The sequence below is a fragment of the Macrotis lagotis genome, chromosome 1 (genome assembly GCF_037893015.1).
Source record: "Macrotis lagotis isolate mMagLag1 chromosome 1, bilby.v1.9.chrom.fasta, whole genome shotgun sequence".
Classification (NCBI taxonomy): domain Eukaryota; kingdom Metazoa; phylum Chordata; class Mammalia; order Peramelemorphia; family Peramelidae; genus Macrotis; species Macrotis lagotis.
In genome coordinates, this window is record NC_133658.1 from 496,781,794 (window position 1) to 496,798,275 (window position 16,482).

General features: G+C 35.0%; 1 protein-coding gene across 4 annotated transcripts in view; it reads left to right on the forward strand.

Moving 5' to 3' along the window:
* WDR4 (WDR4 tRNA N7-guanosine methyltransferase non-catalytic subunit) overlaps window positions 1–15,540 on the forward strand; it is a 75,559-nt gene extending 60,019 nt beyond the window's left edge. For 2 of the 4 annotated variants that reach the window (XM_074213909.1, XM_074213907.1), the window contains 3 exons: window positions 409–592; window positions 1,053–1,125; window positions 14,106–15,539. In XM_074213909.1, the coding sequence (XP_074070010.1) occupies window positions 409–592; window positions 1,053–1,125; window positions 14,106–14,239 (391 nt within the window). In that variant the 3' untranslated portion in view covers window positions 14,240–15,539. Of the gene's footprint in view, window positions 1–408; window positions 593–1,052; window positions 1,126–14,105 lie in introns of all 4 variants that reach the window. The other 2 variants (XM_074213908.1, XM_074213910.1) reach the window with 2 other exon arrangements.
* The last annotated feature ends 942 nt before the right edge of the window (window positions 15,541–16,482 follow it).

A 16,482-nucleotide genomic window follows, 5' to 3' on the forward strand; every position in this document is an offset into this window, starting at 1 on the left:
TTATATGATTTGACAGTAAGTATTGTTAATGGGAGAGGGAAAATATGGTGGGCTACCATGATGAAGCTGATACTATCTAACTTTTGAATTCTTAAGGGTGAGGCTTTTTAAAAATCTGATATATATGAAACTTATGTACATGATTGTAAATTTGTAAAATTATATACAGGAATCTTTGAATATAGTTATAAAACATTACAATCTTTGATTGCTATTTCTGATGCTATAATCTTCATATTCTCAATCCAAGGAGATAGGACTATAAAAGCAAATAAATCTTCCTCTTCCTCCCCAATACTAAACTCACTTATCTTGCTCTTCACTAAAACACCTAGATTTTTTGCATATGAATTGTTAAAATTTGCATGAAATTAATTTTTAAAAATTTTTCTTTTTTCTTCTTAAAAGTATTCCTGTAATCTACATCTTCCAACTTGAGGGTACCAAGAAACAGCTGATATACAAACAACAACTTACCTTTAATCACAGAGTGTGGGACATTGCTTTTGAGGAAATGCAAGGACTTTGGATTTTACAAGAGTGTAGAGAAGTGCCTGTTTTGCTCTATCACCTTGAGAATGGACAGTGGCAGGTAAGAAGCATGATTTTAAATCACATAAATTATTCACATTAATATAGGCTATGTAGGTACAGTACTAGTTCTGTGCACCTTATTTTGTTTTTCTTAAAATTTTTGCTGGATCATGTTTCAGTATTTTTGTTTGTATTTTTTAGGAAGAGTCTGTATAGCATAGTTATGGAGCAGTCTAGGGTAGTGATGGCTTGGGTTCTTAGCTCTGCCACTTTATCAGCTGTTTAAGTGTGGCAAATCATTTATCTTTCATGATACTATGCTTATCTCATTTATTAGGATCAATAAATAATGTATATAAACTTCTTTGAAAACTATAAAGCATTATTCAGACTCAAGGTAATTTCAGTTCTTTTGCTCCTCTCCCACCCCTCTGATATTTGTTTTCCTCTTTATGGTGAGAACTCCGTGGAATTGCATTTTTCTTATGATAAATATTGACTTTTTTTCCCTTCCTCAGCCTGTTTCCAAACATGAGGTGTTAAAGAAAATCTCTAATAACCTACATGAAAACTGGACCATGATGGAAGGTGGTGAGATATTTACTTTTAATGTAATGTCTGAAATCATTTCTAGGGTCTCCTTTTTGACAAGGCATTCTTTTGCCAGTGGGTACCTGTGACCATTTTCAGCATTACTGCTCTTAGTCTTGGAATGAAAAGGAAAATGTATTCACTATTACATGTCATGGCTATTTTGACAGAAAGGGGCTGCAACATATACTTTCATTTGTTTGTTGTTTATATTTCCTTTGACTAGGACAGATCAGCAGCTGTCCTGCAACTTAGTTTTAGAGTTTTCCTTAGACAACCGGTGTCTAAACCCTGGATTTTCTGAATCTTAATAGGTGACTTCCCAGTTCTTGACTTTAACCTTTTTATACATAGGCTAATTGATATCTGAGGTTCTATTAAACTCATACTTATAAAGCTAGTTTTCTCAGGGCTTATTCCAACTTGGTGTGAACTCAATGACAGACTTAATTTGTTGTTTGTGCTTAGGAAAGGATATGAGTCTATCTGTGTGGGTAAAAGCCATTTTCTGAGTGTTCAGTCAGCTTCAAAAATTAAAGGAAACAATCATTTGATCTAATGATAGCGTTTATTGAGTTATATATGAACCAAGTGGACTCCCTGATTCAAGAAAGGCTCTAGAAGATGTGCATTCACTTTCCTATCAACTGCTGTATTTGTCTGGATTAGCATTTAAGGGAAGTGTTTAGGAAATCAGTTTTCTCAAGATAAAGCCCAACCACTGACTGACCATGTTAGAGGCAGTGTAGTTTTATATTGGGCTAGGTCAAGGAAGTTAGAGACTCTTATAAATGCACAAACTGAGAATAAGCACAACCTCATGTACCTTAGAATATTCCATTTCTAGTTGCTCAGATAAAGGAAAACACAATGGTCAGTAGAATTGCTTTGGAGTTTTTAGATTGCATTCATAAATATTCCCCAGTCATTCTAGCTGCTTCTATCTGAATATTGTTCCCCTTCTGTGGGCACCTAGGTGGTGCACTGACCCTGGAGTTAGGAAGATGGGAGTCTGAACTCAGACACTTGACTCTTACTAGCTGTGACCTTGGACAAGTCACTTAACCTTGATTGCCTTACGTCCAGGTCCATCTCCAGTTGTCCTGATCCATATCTGGCCACTGGACCCAGATTGCTCTGAAGAAGAAAGAGAGACTGGGGACCTAGCACAGATGTCCTCACTTAAATCCAATTCATGGGCTTGACATGGCATCATCTCCCTGATCTTATGGTCTTCTTAGAAAATGAAGGATAGGGTGACTAGGTGGCGCAGTGGATAGAGCACTGGCTCTGGAGTCAGGAGTACCTGCGTTCAAATCTGCCCTCAGACACTTAATTACCTAGCCGTGTGTCCTTGGGCAAGCCACTTAACCCCATTGCATTGCAAAAAAAAAAGAAGAAGAAGAAGAAAGAAAGAAAATGAAGGATAAAAAGACACTGTTCCCCTTCTTAATGGGAAGGATCCAATTATCCTATATTCTTAGAGTTTATATTTTTTGATCAAAACTTTTAAATATTTGGGGCAAGTAGGTGGCACAGTAGTCAGAGCATCAAGCCTGGAGTCAGAGGATTTGAGTTCAAATGTGGCCTCAGACTCTTGACTTAGTAACTGTGTGACCTTAGACAAGTCACCATGATTGCCTCACAGAAAAACAGCAAAACCCTCTTAAATATTTCATAATTTTTAGTGTATGAAACTCTTTACCTAGTTATACATGTTTTGAATTTTTGTTTATAATCAACTTATTCTTGTTAGGAAGGAAGCATTAAGATGAATAAACTTTTGATTATTTTATTTGATTTTTGCAGTGACATAAGGTGGTATTTTGTTTTTCATGCAGATTCATCTTCTAAATTATGCTGTTTAGTCTAATAAGAAAAATTACTTGTGTTACTAAGAGCATGCTGAATAGTCAGTGTAACTTGGTAGTAACTTTGCTTCATTCAAGACAGGCTTTTAATTTAATATCCATATTTCTCATCATATTAATACTGAAAAAGGCAATCAAGAAAACATTAACAGCTGCCACTATCCTTATTTTCCCATTCTGCTGATTGTATCCTCTACAATTTTGTTACATAATTTCAACTGGGCCTTATTGTGGTAAAGTAATACTTTTATGGTTTTTTATTCATTAACTGTTCCATTCTCCATAGGAGTTCTTTTAAAGCCTTTTCATCCTTTTTAAAAATATCTTTTATTTTCTTGACCCTCTCAGTTGAGAATTTTTCCTCATATTTTTTTCATTGACAAAAAATAGAAGCTATTCACAAGTTTTTCCCCATTTCCTCTTATCACATCACCCAGATGCTGTTTGCCATGATTTCCTTCAATTATGTCTCATATAAAAAGGTGGCTTTTCTCCTTTGCCGAGGCAAATCTCTCTACATACACAAATAATTCCATTCCATTCCTTCTTATCCAGTGTCCTTCTTTTATCTCTCCTAATAATCAATATCTGCCTATTTATTGACTGTTTTTTTATTACCAACAAATAAGCTTGTTTTTTCCCTCTTCTCAAAATTTCCTCACTTAATCTTTTTCAAGTCATAATTCTGCCTCTCTCCTTTTGTGGCTAAACTTCTTGAGAAAAACATCTACAATGGCTATCTTCACTTCTTTTCCTCTTACTATCTTTCCTGTGATCTCCAGGATCAAATTTGAAATCTGTTTAAGTTTTAATGCTCTTCTTAACTTGACCCCTTCCTACCTTACTGTGTTCTTATCTTGTACTGTTCTCCATGACTAGTAATCTAGTGACACTACTTTTAGAATCAACAAAAATCCACAATTAAAGAGATCTCCACAAACAGCAAAAACAAAATTGACTACATAAGTAAAGAATAGTGTTGGTTTGCTTGTTAAAATTTTTAGTTAAGCATTACTAAATACCTAAATGTACATGTGTATGGATAAAGTATATTATCTTTTCTATCTATAATAGCAACAATCAGTTTTGATTAAAAAGTATATTATTTAACAAAGCAAATTATGATTGCTAAAGGATTAAAAAATTGAGGTATTTTCATATTTACTAATAAAAAACTTTAACACAGATAAAAGGAAGAGAAAGAAGAGGAATTGGCAATTTCAAAGACAGTCAAAACTTAGGGAAGCCTAGGACTTGATAGTTTAATAAACCTGAAATATAAAATACTTTTTTTAAAATTTATTTTATTTTATTTTTTTGCTTTCTTTTTTTTATTTAATATTTATTCTCATTTTGTACAATCAGTGTTATTTTTACATTAGTAAAATATTCTTGTTTAAGAGTAAACGAGATATGCCCTCCCCCATAAATATAGACTTGCTTCAGTGATAAAGTAAAGGGGAGAGAAAAAATATTAAAATTAAAAAAATAATAGTAATAATTGTAGGTACGGCCAGGTGGCACAATGGACAGAGCACCAGCCCTGGAGCCATGAGCACCCGAGCCCACATCCGGCCCCGTACACCCAGCAATCACCCAGCCGTGTGATATGCAAGCCACCCAAACCCCACTGCCCTGCAGAAACCAAAAGAAAAGAAAAAAAGACCCCAAATAAAATAAAATAGTAATAATAGTAGGGGTGGCTGGGCGGTGGACAGAGCATTGGCCCTTGAGCCAGGAGCACCCGGGTCCCAATCTGGTCTTAGACACCCAAGGATCACCCTGCTATGCAGCCCCAGGCAGGCCACCCAGCCCCATTTGCTCTGCAATAATATTAAAAAATGTGCTTCAGTCTTTGTTCTAACATCAACAACTCTGTCATGCGTGGATCACATTCTTTATGATTAGTCCATGGCAAAAGTTACTTCCATAATTTTCCAGCGTTGCCATTGCTGATCGCAACTCCCTCCTTTCGTATTTCTCCACTACCATGTACTATATTTTCTCTCTCCTTTCACTCTGACTCTGCTGTAGGGTCATTGACTGGCTCAGCAGACAGATCCCTAGTCCTGGACAGACCATCCAATCCCAGCCCCTTGCAAGAAGTAAAAAAGAAAATGTATTATATCTGACCACTCTCCCCCATGGTCCATCCTCTCCATCACTCGCATCCCCTCCTTCCCCCTGTCACCCCCTCTCCTTACTCCGAATGCCTATACCCCATTGAGTATATATGCTGTTTCCTCTCCTAGTCACCTCTGATGCGAGCGAAGTTTCCCTCATTCCCCCTTGCCTTCCCCCCTTCCATAGCACTGCAATAGCTCATTATAATAAAGAAAAGTCTTATTATATGAAATATCTTGGCCTATTCCCCCTCTCCTTTTTCTTTCTCCCATTACATCTCCCTTTTTTCTATTAACTCCATTTTTACACCATATTTTATCTTCAAATTCAGCTTTCTCCTGTGCTTCAACTATAAAAGCTCCCTCTACCTGCTCTATTAACTGAGAAGGTTCATATGAGTATTATCAGTGTCATTTTTCTATGCAGGAATACATGTAGTTCATCATCATCAAGTCCTTCATATTTCCCCCAGCTCCTCCAGTCTCCATGCTTCACCTGAGTCCTGCATCTGAAGATCAAACCTTCTGTTCAGCTCTGGCCATTCCAACAGGAACATTTGAAATTCCCCTAGTTCATTGAAAGTCCATCTTTTTCCCTGGAAGAGGACATTCAGCCTTGCTGGGTAGTTCATTCTTGGCTACATTCTAAGCTCTTTTGCCTTCTGGTATATTCTATTCCAAGCCCTACGAGCTTCCATTGTAGTTGCTGCTAAGTCTTGTGTGATCCTGACTGCAGCTCCAAGGTATTTGAATTGTGTCCTTCTGGCTGCTTGTAATATTTTCTCCTTGACTTGGGAGTTCTGGAACTTGGCTATAATATTCCTGGAGGTTGGTTTTTTGGGATCTCTTTCTCAGGGGGATCGGTGGATTCTCTCCATTTCTATTTTGCCTTCTGCTTCTAGGATATCAGGGCAATTTTCCTGTAGTAATTCTTTGAAAATGATGTCAAGGCTCTTTTCCTGATCATGACTTTCAGGTATTCCAATAATTTTTAAATTATCTTTCCTAAGTCTGTTTTCCATATCAGTTTTTTTTCAATGAGATATTTCACATTTTCTTCTAATTTTTCATTGTTTTGGTTTTGAAGTATTGATTCCTGATTTCTGGTATCTCCCTGCATTCTATTCTTTGTCTGAAGGATCTGTTCTCCTCAGAGTTTTCTTGTCTCTTTTCCTTCTGGCCCATTCTGCTTTTTAAAGCATTCTTCTCCTCCATAACTTTTTGAACTGTTTTATCCATTTGACCTAAGCTGGTTTTTAGCATGCTATTTTCTTCAGCATTTTTTTGGATTTCCTTGACTAAACTGCTGACTTCATTTTCATGTTTTTCCTGCATCTCTCTCATTTCTTTTCCCAGTTTTTCTTCCAACTCTCTCATTTGATTTTCAAAGTCTTTTTTAATCTCTGTCATAGCCTGAGCCCAATTTCTGTTTTTCTTGGAGTCTTTAGATGCAGGAGCTTGTGCTTCCTCATCTTCAGACTGAGTATTTTGATCCTTCTTGGGCTCATTTGCAAAATATTTCTCAATTGTGATCCTCTGTTTTCTCTGCTTGCTCATTTTTTCCAGCCTGCGCCTGTTTTGGGGTGCTTCCTGATCTTTTGGGACACTCCCACAGGGGTCCCAGTGTGTGAGGCTCTGTCCTCCCTCCTGGTCTGTGAATGACCATATGCGCCCCCCTCTGCCATGTGGCTGAGGTGGGGGGGGGGCCTGCTGCTCTTTGGGGGTGGGGTTAGCCTAGACTGCAATCAGGATCTGAACTTGGTCAGAGCCCCAGAGTCCTGTTCCTGGGGCTGAGGACAAAGCTCTGTAGTCTTTCTCTCTTCACTCCCCTCCCTCAGCTCCATGGACTCATGCCCTGGGGGCTCCTGCTTACCGGCTCCACCTGCTTCTGTTCCTGGATCAGGGCTGCAGAAAGACCACGTTGCTTGCTGTGTGCCCTGAAGGCTGGGCTCCATGTGCTCGCTCCAGCAGAGTCCCCCGCTGTTCCCCCACTTTGTGCCTGGTGCTCCCCGGGGTGTAGGTCCGGAGACTCCCCTGCTGCTCAGAGCTGCGGCTCCCAGCGCCCTGGGCCTGCCTCCTGAAGGCTGAGGTTGTTTTGCTCTGGTGGGCCACCCCTCTGGCGGGCAGCCCCTCCAACCCCGGGGAGCAGAGCCTTTCTGCTCTTTTTTCAGGTTACCTTGAGTAGGAGAAGTGCCTCACTGGGTCCCTCTGTGGGTTCTGTCTCTCGAAAGTTTAGTTAGAGTCCTTGGTTTATGAGTTTATCAAAGAGCTCCTAAGACTTGATCCTTTATTGTCGCCATCTTGGCTCCGCCCGCTAAAATACTTTATTTAATAATTGTATTAGTTAAAGTAGATGATTTTTGATTGACCTAACTCCCTTTAGTCAGGCTTAAGAGTAAGAGAAAAATGTTGGATCAGTTGTGTTTGTTTTATGTAAAATAAATATGAATAGTCCAACTATTTTGAGGTGGATCATGCTATTGGAGATTCAAAAAAAGAAGCATGATTATAATTTCCATTGATAAAAGTAGACTTCGATTATAAATTACTTAATGAAATGAATAGGACGTCACATTCCTGTTTAAAAAGGATAAAAATGTAACTTCTCTTTAGGCATATTCATAAAAGAAAGAGTATCAGTGATATGTTTGGGTTTTTTTTTTTTTTTTTTTTTTGGTAAGGCAGTGGAGTTAAGTGACTTGCCCAAGTTCACACAGCTAGGTTATTATTAAGTGTCTGAGGCCAGATTTGAATTCAGGTCCTCCTGGCTCCAGGGCTGGTGCTCTATTTACTTGCTACCTAGCCGCCCCCTTTGCACCACCTAGCTGCCCTGTACTTTGTAATTCTTAGCAGGAAAAAAATTCATGTAGACAACATGTTGCAGTGAAAAAGTGTTGAATTGGCAGTCAGAAGACTTGGGTTTATATTGGTGATGTTGGACAAATTGACTCATTTGACCTGTCTGCCACTCATTCTTTAAAATGAAGAGGTTGTATCAAATTTTCTTGGATGTACTTTGCTGCTCTAAATGTATGGTGCCTGGATGAAATTAAGGACTGAAAAGAAGGGTGGAAAATAGAAAATGAAAGAATAATAGGTAATAAAACCAAGAATTGTCCCCCCTTCCCCTCACTCCTACCAAATTCAGATTTAAAATGAGAAAAAATACCAATTAGTTAAATCATGTTTGTAAAATGGGGTTCACAACAAACACAAAAGAAATGGCAATATTATTAAGAATTATTAACAGATCCATGTCTAAAAAATTGGAAAACTAAAAACATTTTTTAGAAAAATATTAATTTCAAAAATTGATGAGAAGAATTTAATAATTTAAACAAACCAGTCTGAAAAGGAAGAAATAAGAGTTGTAAGCAATGAAATTTCCCCATAAAAATAAACCAACTTAGTAGAGAAAGTTTTCAGACCAAATTCTTTCAAACTTTTCAAGAACAAATAATATTTGTGTTACAAAGATTATTCATAAATATCAGAAAAAGATTTACCATTACTCATTACCTTGTAGCAGATAAATATGGAATTAAAACTTAAAAAAGTAATACTAACAAAGTTTAATTCATTTTTGCTTTTGAGTTAGATCCAGAATTAGTAAATATAGTATTAGCTAAGAATACTGTAGTATAGTTAGATTATTCATCTTGCAGAGTTAGAGTTTATATTTGGCTTGACAGCATCAGAAAAGCTATCAGAAGAAAAATGTAAGTATTTAAGCTTCTGAAGTTAACAAGGAAAGCTAAGGACAACAAAAGGAGGTTTCATTTTGAGGGAAGGGTAGGCTTTAGCTATGTCAAGGGAGAGAGAAGGACCAAAACAGGAACATGAAGACTGGGATATGTGGATGAGACACTGAAAGTTAAAACAAAGAAAAGGTCGAACTGTTGTTTTCTTCACCAAGTAGAATGGCCTGTGATAAAGAATAGGATAAAGATATAGGATAGGAATAGGAGAAAGATAAAGAATAGGAATAGGATAAAGAATAGGAAAAAAAATACTCAGAAAGTGATCCTGAAGAGATGAGGGAGCACCTTGATGAAGCAATGTCATCTGATCCACGGAAGTCACATTCTCTAATAGTGAAAGAACTAGTGAATGTGGTCACTAGCCACTCAAATAATTATGAAGAACTAGAGAGGTATTGGAGATCTGCAAAAGAACAAATCAATTTTTTTTAAAGGTTAGAATAAAAGATAGTAGCTTTGAACTAACTAACTTTATGTCAAGTTCCAACAAAACTTCTGTGGATTCTTAAAAGAAAATGCTAATGAACCTTCAAAAAAGGAAATAGTAGTTACAAAAAGCCAGCATAGTTTGGGTTCATCAAGAACATTGTGTACAGAGCTAACCTTAAGACAGGGATTACTAAATTGAGTGAGGCATTACAGAATAGTTAGAACTGTTCTTGGGTGAAAGTGCTTCCTCTGATATATATTGGTTGTGTAACTCTAGGAAATTAACTTAAATTCTTTATGGCTTAGGAAACTCTTTAAATCTATAAATTTCTGAGGTTTTCATACATATCAGGAGGAGTTCCTCACTAGGAACTCCCTGTGCTTACGAAATCAGAGGTACGGTTTTAAAAAAACAAACAAACCAAACCATGAATCAATATTGTCAATAAATTTAGTATCATTTATCTAGATTTTAGGAAAGAATTTGATAAAATCCCTACTATTCTTGTGTAAAATAAGGAAAAATGTAGGCTAGAACATAGTTCACTTTTATGGATTTATAACTGGTTGAATGTTTGGATTCAGAGTAGTCTTTAATAGTTCATTTCCACCTTGGTAGAAGGTCTCCAGTTAAGACACCCAGGAGACCAATTCATTCTTGGTCCTATACTTTTTTAACATTTTTGTGAATAACTTGGATAAAAGCCATGCTTGTTAGATTTGCAGATAACACAAAGTTGGGTGGAATGACAAGTTTAAAAAAAGATATTGAAGAGCCAAAAATTTGGGCTGAATTTAACAATTTGAAATTTAATAGGAATAAATGTAAATTAAAATATTTGGATCTGGAGTTCATTTTACAAATACAAGATGGTAGAAGCATAGTTGATAGCAATTTGGAAGATTGGGGTTTTTAGTTGGCTATAAACTCAATATAGTCAGTAATGTGATATTCACAGTGCTTGCAGTCAGGAAGACCTGAGTTCAAATGTGACTGCAGGCACTTACTAGCTGTGTGACCTTAGGCAAGTTACTTGGCCTCTGTTTTCCTAGAGAAGGAAATGGTAAGCTATTCCAGTATCTTTGCCAAGAAAGCCTCATGAACATTGTGGTCCATTGAGTCAAAAAGTCAGGCATGATTGAACAATTAAATAACAATGTGATGTGACTGCTAAAAAAAAAACTAAAATAATTTGATCTGAACAGCATTAAACTAATAACTTGTAGTACCAAGATGGCAATGGTCTTGATAGACTATATGTCCTCATCATAGCACATATAGAATTTGTGTTCTGGGTCTAACAATCAGCAATTCTGGATGCTACTTGTGAAGTACATTGATCAATTGAGGGCAGTCGGAGTGCTAAAAGACCCTCAGTCATTGCCATATAAAGATCAATTGAAGGATCTGGGAATATTTAGTTTGGAGCAGAGAAGACTCAAGGAGAATGCTTTCTTAACCCTTTTGAAGAGCTATTATGTAGTAGAGGATTTAGATTTATTCTGTTAGCCCTAGAATTCACAACCAAGAACAATAAATGGAAATTTTAGAAGAGAGAATTTAGGATTGTTAATAGAGACATTTCCTTAGTAATTAGTTATCTATATTGAAATAGGCTTTTTTGGAAGGGTGTATGTCCCCCTTCCTTGAAGGGATTCATTTAAAACTAGTGATATCTTTTTGTACAGGCTTGTTATAATGAGATTTCTTTTTTGAGTTTGGATTGTACTAGATAGCCTTCTTTGATTCTATGAAATTATAACTGAAAAAAACCTTGTATCGAGTTCAGAAAATATCTTTGATAATATCTAATAGTGTAAAAACTCTAAGCAATAGGTATAGAAAACATTTCTTCAACACAACACAGTAAAAAGTCAAGAATCAACTTAGTATGTAATGGAAAAATATTCATAGCATTCTTACTAAAATATATGCAAAATATGAATATATACTTAAACTGCTGTTATTTAACATATAGCATTGATATCATTTGTAAATCTTGAACTTTTGAACTTTTAAAGTGTATCTCAAAAAAGTTCAACTTCTTCAACTAACAAACTAGTAAAGGAAATTGCCAATTACAGATTAATCCATAAAAAGCTCTTCACTTCTTATTTGTAAGTACAATTAATAAAACAAATTTTTAAGTCCTGAATAGTGTTTGATAAATATAAACAACCAAGCCTTTAGGACAAGAACTCGCAATTGATAAAAATTGCTTGGATAACTGGAAAGTTATTTTGGCAGAAACTAGACAAGTCCAACATCTCACACCATATACTAAGAAAAAAAATCAAAATGGGTACTTGATATAGACATAAATAAAGGGTGATGTAATAAAGAAATTAGAGGTACATGGAAAATTTTACCTTTCAGATCCTTGCACAAGAAAAAGGTTTATGACTAGATAGGATATAGAGAGAAAATAAAATATGATTTTGATCACATTAAATTAAAAGAGATTTTCCGCAAACTAATGCAGCTAAAATTAGATAACTGGAAACTGGGGGAAAGTTTTATAGCAAGTTTCTCTGATAAAAGTCCTTATTTCTTAAATATATAGGAACTGAACTAATTAATAAAAATAAGACCTGTTGCCCAGTTAATAAATGGTCATGATCTGTGAATGGACAGTTTTCAGAAGAGGAAATCTAAGCTGCCCCCTAGACACACAAACTCTAAATCACTACTGATCATAGAAATGCAAATTAAAAAAACTTTGCTCACATCTAGGCTAAAATAACAGATAGGGAAAATGACGTGCTGGAGAGTGTATGGAGGAGTAGGGACATTAATGCACTGTTGGTAGAGCTGTAAACTGGTCCAGCCTTTCTGAAGGACAATTTGTTGTTGTGCCCAAGGGGCTGTCAAACTATACCTGACCTTTGACCCAGCAATATATTTATACGAACAAAAATATTTATAGCAGCTCTTTTTGTGGTGGTGAATAATTGAAAAATTGAGGGGTTGCTCATCAGTTGGGTAGGAGCTGAATAAATTTTGGCATTTGATTTCAATGAAATACTGTTGAGTTATAATCAATGATAAGATGGATGATTTCAAAAAAATTTGGGAATACATATATAAATTGAAGCAAATTGAAACGAGCAGAACTGGGAGAACACTGTACACAGTAACAGCAATATTATAATTATGATGACATAGTCCAAGACAATTCCAAAGGACTCTGATGGAAAATACTATCTAGCTATGGAGAGAGAGAACTGATGAACTCTGAGGGCATATCAAAATGAAATTTTTTACCTTTTTCTTGACTTTTAAAAAATATAATGTGGCTATTATGGAAATGTGATTTTTATGATTTCACATATATAATTTTTTTAGATTGAAATTTTATTTTATTTTTCCAAATATATGCAATAGTAATTTTTCAGCATTTGTCTATTTGCAAATTTATGAGTTCCACATTTTTCTACCACCTTCCCTTCCCTCCATCTCTCCATGGTGGTGAACAGTCTGGTAAAAGTTGTACATGTACATTTATGTTTAATATATTTACATATTAGTCATATTGTGAAAGAAGAGTTAGAACTAAAGGGAAAGGGAAAAAAACATTACTTTTTCAATGGGAGGGAGAAGAGGTTGTAAGGGAAAAGAATTTGAAACTAAAATGAAAAAAATAAATGTTAATGAAATTTTTTAGGGGAGGGAAAGAAAAAGGACCTATAGAGTATAGCAAAAGTCAACAAATGTTTGAATTACTGTACCTAGAAATACAAAGGGTCTCTATACCAATAATTACAAATATCCTTAGAAATACGTAGGATCTCTATACCCATACTCTAAAACTAAAAACACCAAAAGTAATAAGAACAATTTGGGGGGATGTTAAATTTGCTTTTCTCTTTCTTCTAAATGTTTGTTTTAGAAGATGATTCTCAGGGAAGCTGAAAAGGGAGGGACACTTGGAGAAATTTCTATGATAAAAATTATCTATTTACAGATTTTTGAAGCAGCATTTTATGTAGTAATTAAAAACTTAATTGTCCCACAGTAGGCACATTAATGGAATGATTTACTTTAGTATATTTAAGGCTAAAAAGTAGAGGAAAACAAGGAAATTTGAAAAAATGTTTATGAAATAATATACATAATATAAAATGAAAAAAGCACAGGTAGAAAGAAGAATGGAATATATGCTTTGATTAATGGGGAGAGTAAATGGGAATAAAATAGACATTTATTTCTGATGGGTAGGAATTTAAAGGGAACTTAAAAGAGAGTGAAAAAATAGTCCTACAGACTTTGAAATTAAATGTAAATAGTTAATATGAAACCTTTTCATTATATTTATGTTTGATGCTGTTTTGAATTAAAGCATTTGCTTTTTTATAAAGACATTTATTTAAATACTTGATGAGTTATTTGAATAACAATCTCAGCATTTAAAATTGAATTGATCTAATCTAACTGAACAATAAGAAATCTGAGACCAAGATTATTTGTATTTGATTATACAGTATCACCCATCTCTTTATTTAAAAACCAAATGTATAATATAGATTTCTTGATTGCAATTTTCTATAATCATGCTCTCACTATTTCCTAATTTCTAATGCTATCCCCTTCATCATTTTGCTGAAGGACAATCCATTTTTCCTAAATAATGTAGTTTATGTATTAATTCATTAATAAAGTTATAAGTTATAATAGAGCCCTGAACCATATTTTGATGCCTGAACAAGAAGCTGTTGCTCATCATTTATTTATATTTATGTGTTAGATTATGATATATTATATTTATTTTATTCATTCTCTTTTTTTCCTATCATAGGATCCCCTGGCATGGATGATAGCTTTAGCAGTCTCTATAAGACCACATTTGATAATATGACTAATTACTTGAAGAAAAAAGAAGAAAGAGTACAGCAACAATTGGAGAAAAAGAAAAGAAGGAAGAATCCTTGACTTGATCTTAAGAAGCAGATTTGATGTTTAAGAAGCAAAAAAGAAATGTCACATACACTGGTGTGACAATTATTTCCCTAGTCATTTGAAAGTCATAGGATCATAGATTTGAAGTCTGACATACCTTAGTGGTCATCTATTCCATCCTTCTTATTTTATAGATCAGAAAATAGGTTCAGAGGAGTTTTGACTTGTCCAGGTTCACATTGGTAGAAAGTAACACTTGAGATTTGAATACTAGTTCTGTAATTAGTACTTGTTAAAAATTCATGGGAGGGGGCGGGTAGGTGGTACAGTGGATAGAGCACCTGCCCTGGAGTCAGTAGTGCCTGAGTTCAAATTCGGCCTCAGACAGTTAATAATTACCTGGCTGTGTGGCCTTGGGCAAACCACTTAACCCCATTTGCCTTGCAAAAACCTAAAAAAATTCATGGGAGCAAAGCTCACATTTTACATTGACTTTCCCTCTTTTCCCTATTATGTTTAGAAAAGGAAATGCTGTAAACTATTTGCATCTCCTAAATTTGGTGGTAGTGCTGTTCAGATCCAGGAATGCACTTGTATCAAGCTGTTTGGGATAAAATGGCAGTATCCTTTGTTAAGAGGAAATGATATTGTACCTATGGTCCTTTATTGGTTTTGTGTGTGTGTGTGTGTGTGTGTATACTTTATCCTCCAATTGAGGAAAGAAATAAAGTTTGTAAGTTTAACTGAAGATGTTACAAATAATTGTAGTGGGAATGCAGGCTTGTTACCTTCTTTTGAAGGTAGTAGTCTGGGAACTCTTGTTTCTCATCAGATTAATTGTGCTAATTTGGGTCATTAGCTATTCAAAACCTCAGCCTTCTGAACTCCCACCAGTACTTCTCTGAGCCAGACTATAGGAGATGGATGAATATCAAAGTAGAGGCATTAAATGAAAATTATACTAAGATATATAATAAAGAATTTAATGAAATGTTCATTTCTTAATTTCAAAATGTATTTTTGTTATATCCCTAAGTTGTTTATTTGACATACTGATAAAATCCATCACTTTCACATTAAATGTTATTTTAGATATTGGTAATTTTCATATGTCTGAAGGGATCATCTTTGTGGAATGGTGAAAAGTAGGGATAAATTGATCTTTTTTTTTTCTGAACTTGACAAATATGAGCAAACATAGATCTTTCCATCATAATAAAAGCAGGTTGCTTGCAAAATTGCATATGACCATTATGTACAATTTGCATTTCTTTTAAAAATAAATTTAATAAAAGCATCATTAATTTCAAAGCTGAACTGGTTGTCCATATCTCCTTGCTCTTCTCCAATTTTCTTTTATGCATTTTTCTTTTTCTCTTTTTCTAGTAAAATGTCTCCAAAAATCTCTTTGCCTATATGCCCTTATAACAAATATATGTGATTAAGCAAAGCAAATTCATACTTTGGTCATGTCTACAATGTGTAAAGTTTTTTTTATTCATCAAATGCAGGAAGACTTGGAAAACTTGTTTTCTTTAAAATTTATATGAAGAACTGGAATTTAAAAACAACGGGAAACTCGCATACCCCATTATGAATTTGTTAAAATAGACTTCTTGAATCTAAATATAAGATTTTATCTTTAACCCTATTGAATTTATTCTAATCACAGCTTTGAGTGAAATAAGACTGGCAATTGAAACTTATTGAAGTTGGAACTTTTTATGCATTTTTCTGGAGTGAGTTTTTTTAGTTGTTTTTTTTTAACTCATCTGGGCCAGATCACTCAAACATGATTAGTTTGATGAAAATGATGGAGAAATTCAGAAGCTGCTAAATGAAAAGTGAGAAGTCAAAGATTTGCCAGCAGGATAGTTCATCTCCCTCTAAGAAGGCTGCATTTAACTCTATCAAAAGTAAAGGGTAAACGAAGCTTAGAGAGGTACAGGATTCTTGGCTCAGTAAGAAGGTAGATGAAATTCAGTTTATGCTGATAGTAACAATTCAAAGCGTTTTTATGATGCTTGGAAGGCTATTATGGCCAAGGCCTGTGGGGCATCTTATCTACTCAGTGCTAATGAAGCTACAGTGATCAGTGAAAAGGCCATGATCCTGATGAGATGGGGTGAATGTTTCCATAGTATTCGCAATAGACCATCTTCTATTAATACTGATGCTGACTATATACTTCAGATTGAAAATTCCTCTCTAGCCAAACTTCTAACTGAAGAAGAAATTTTCAATGTCAGTATCTGGCAAGTTCCCTGATAGAGATT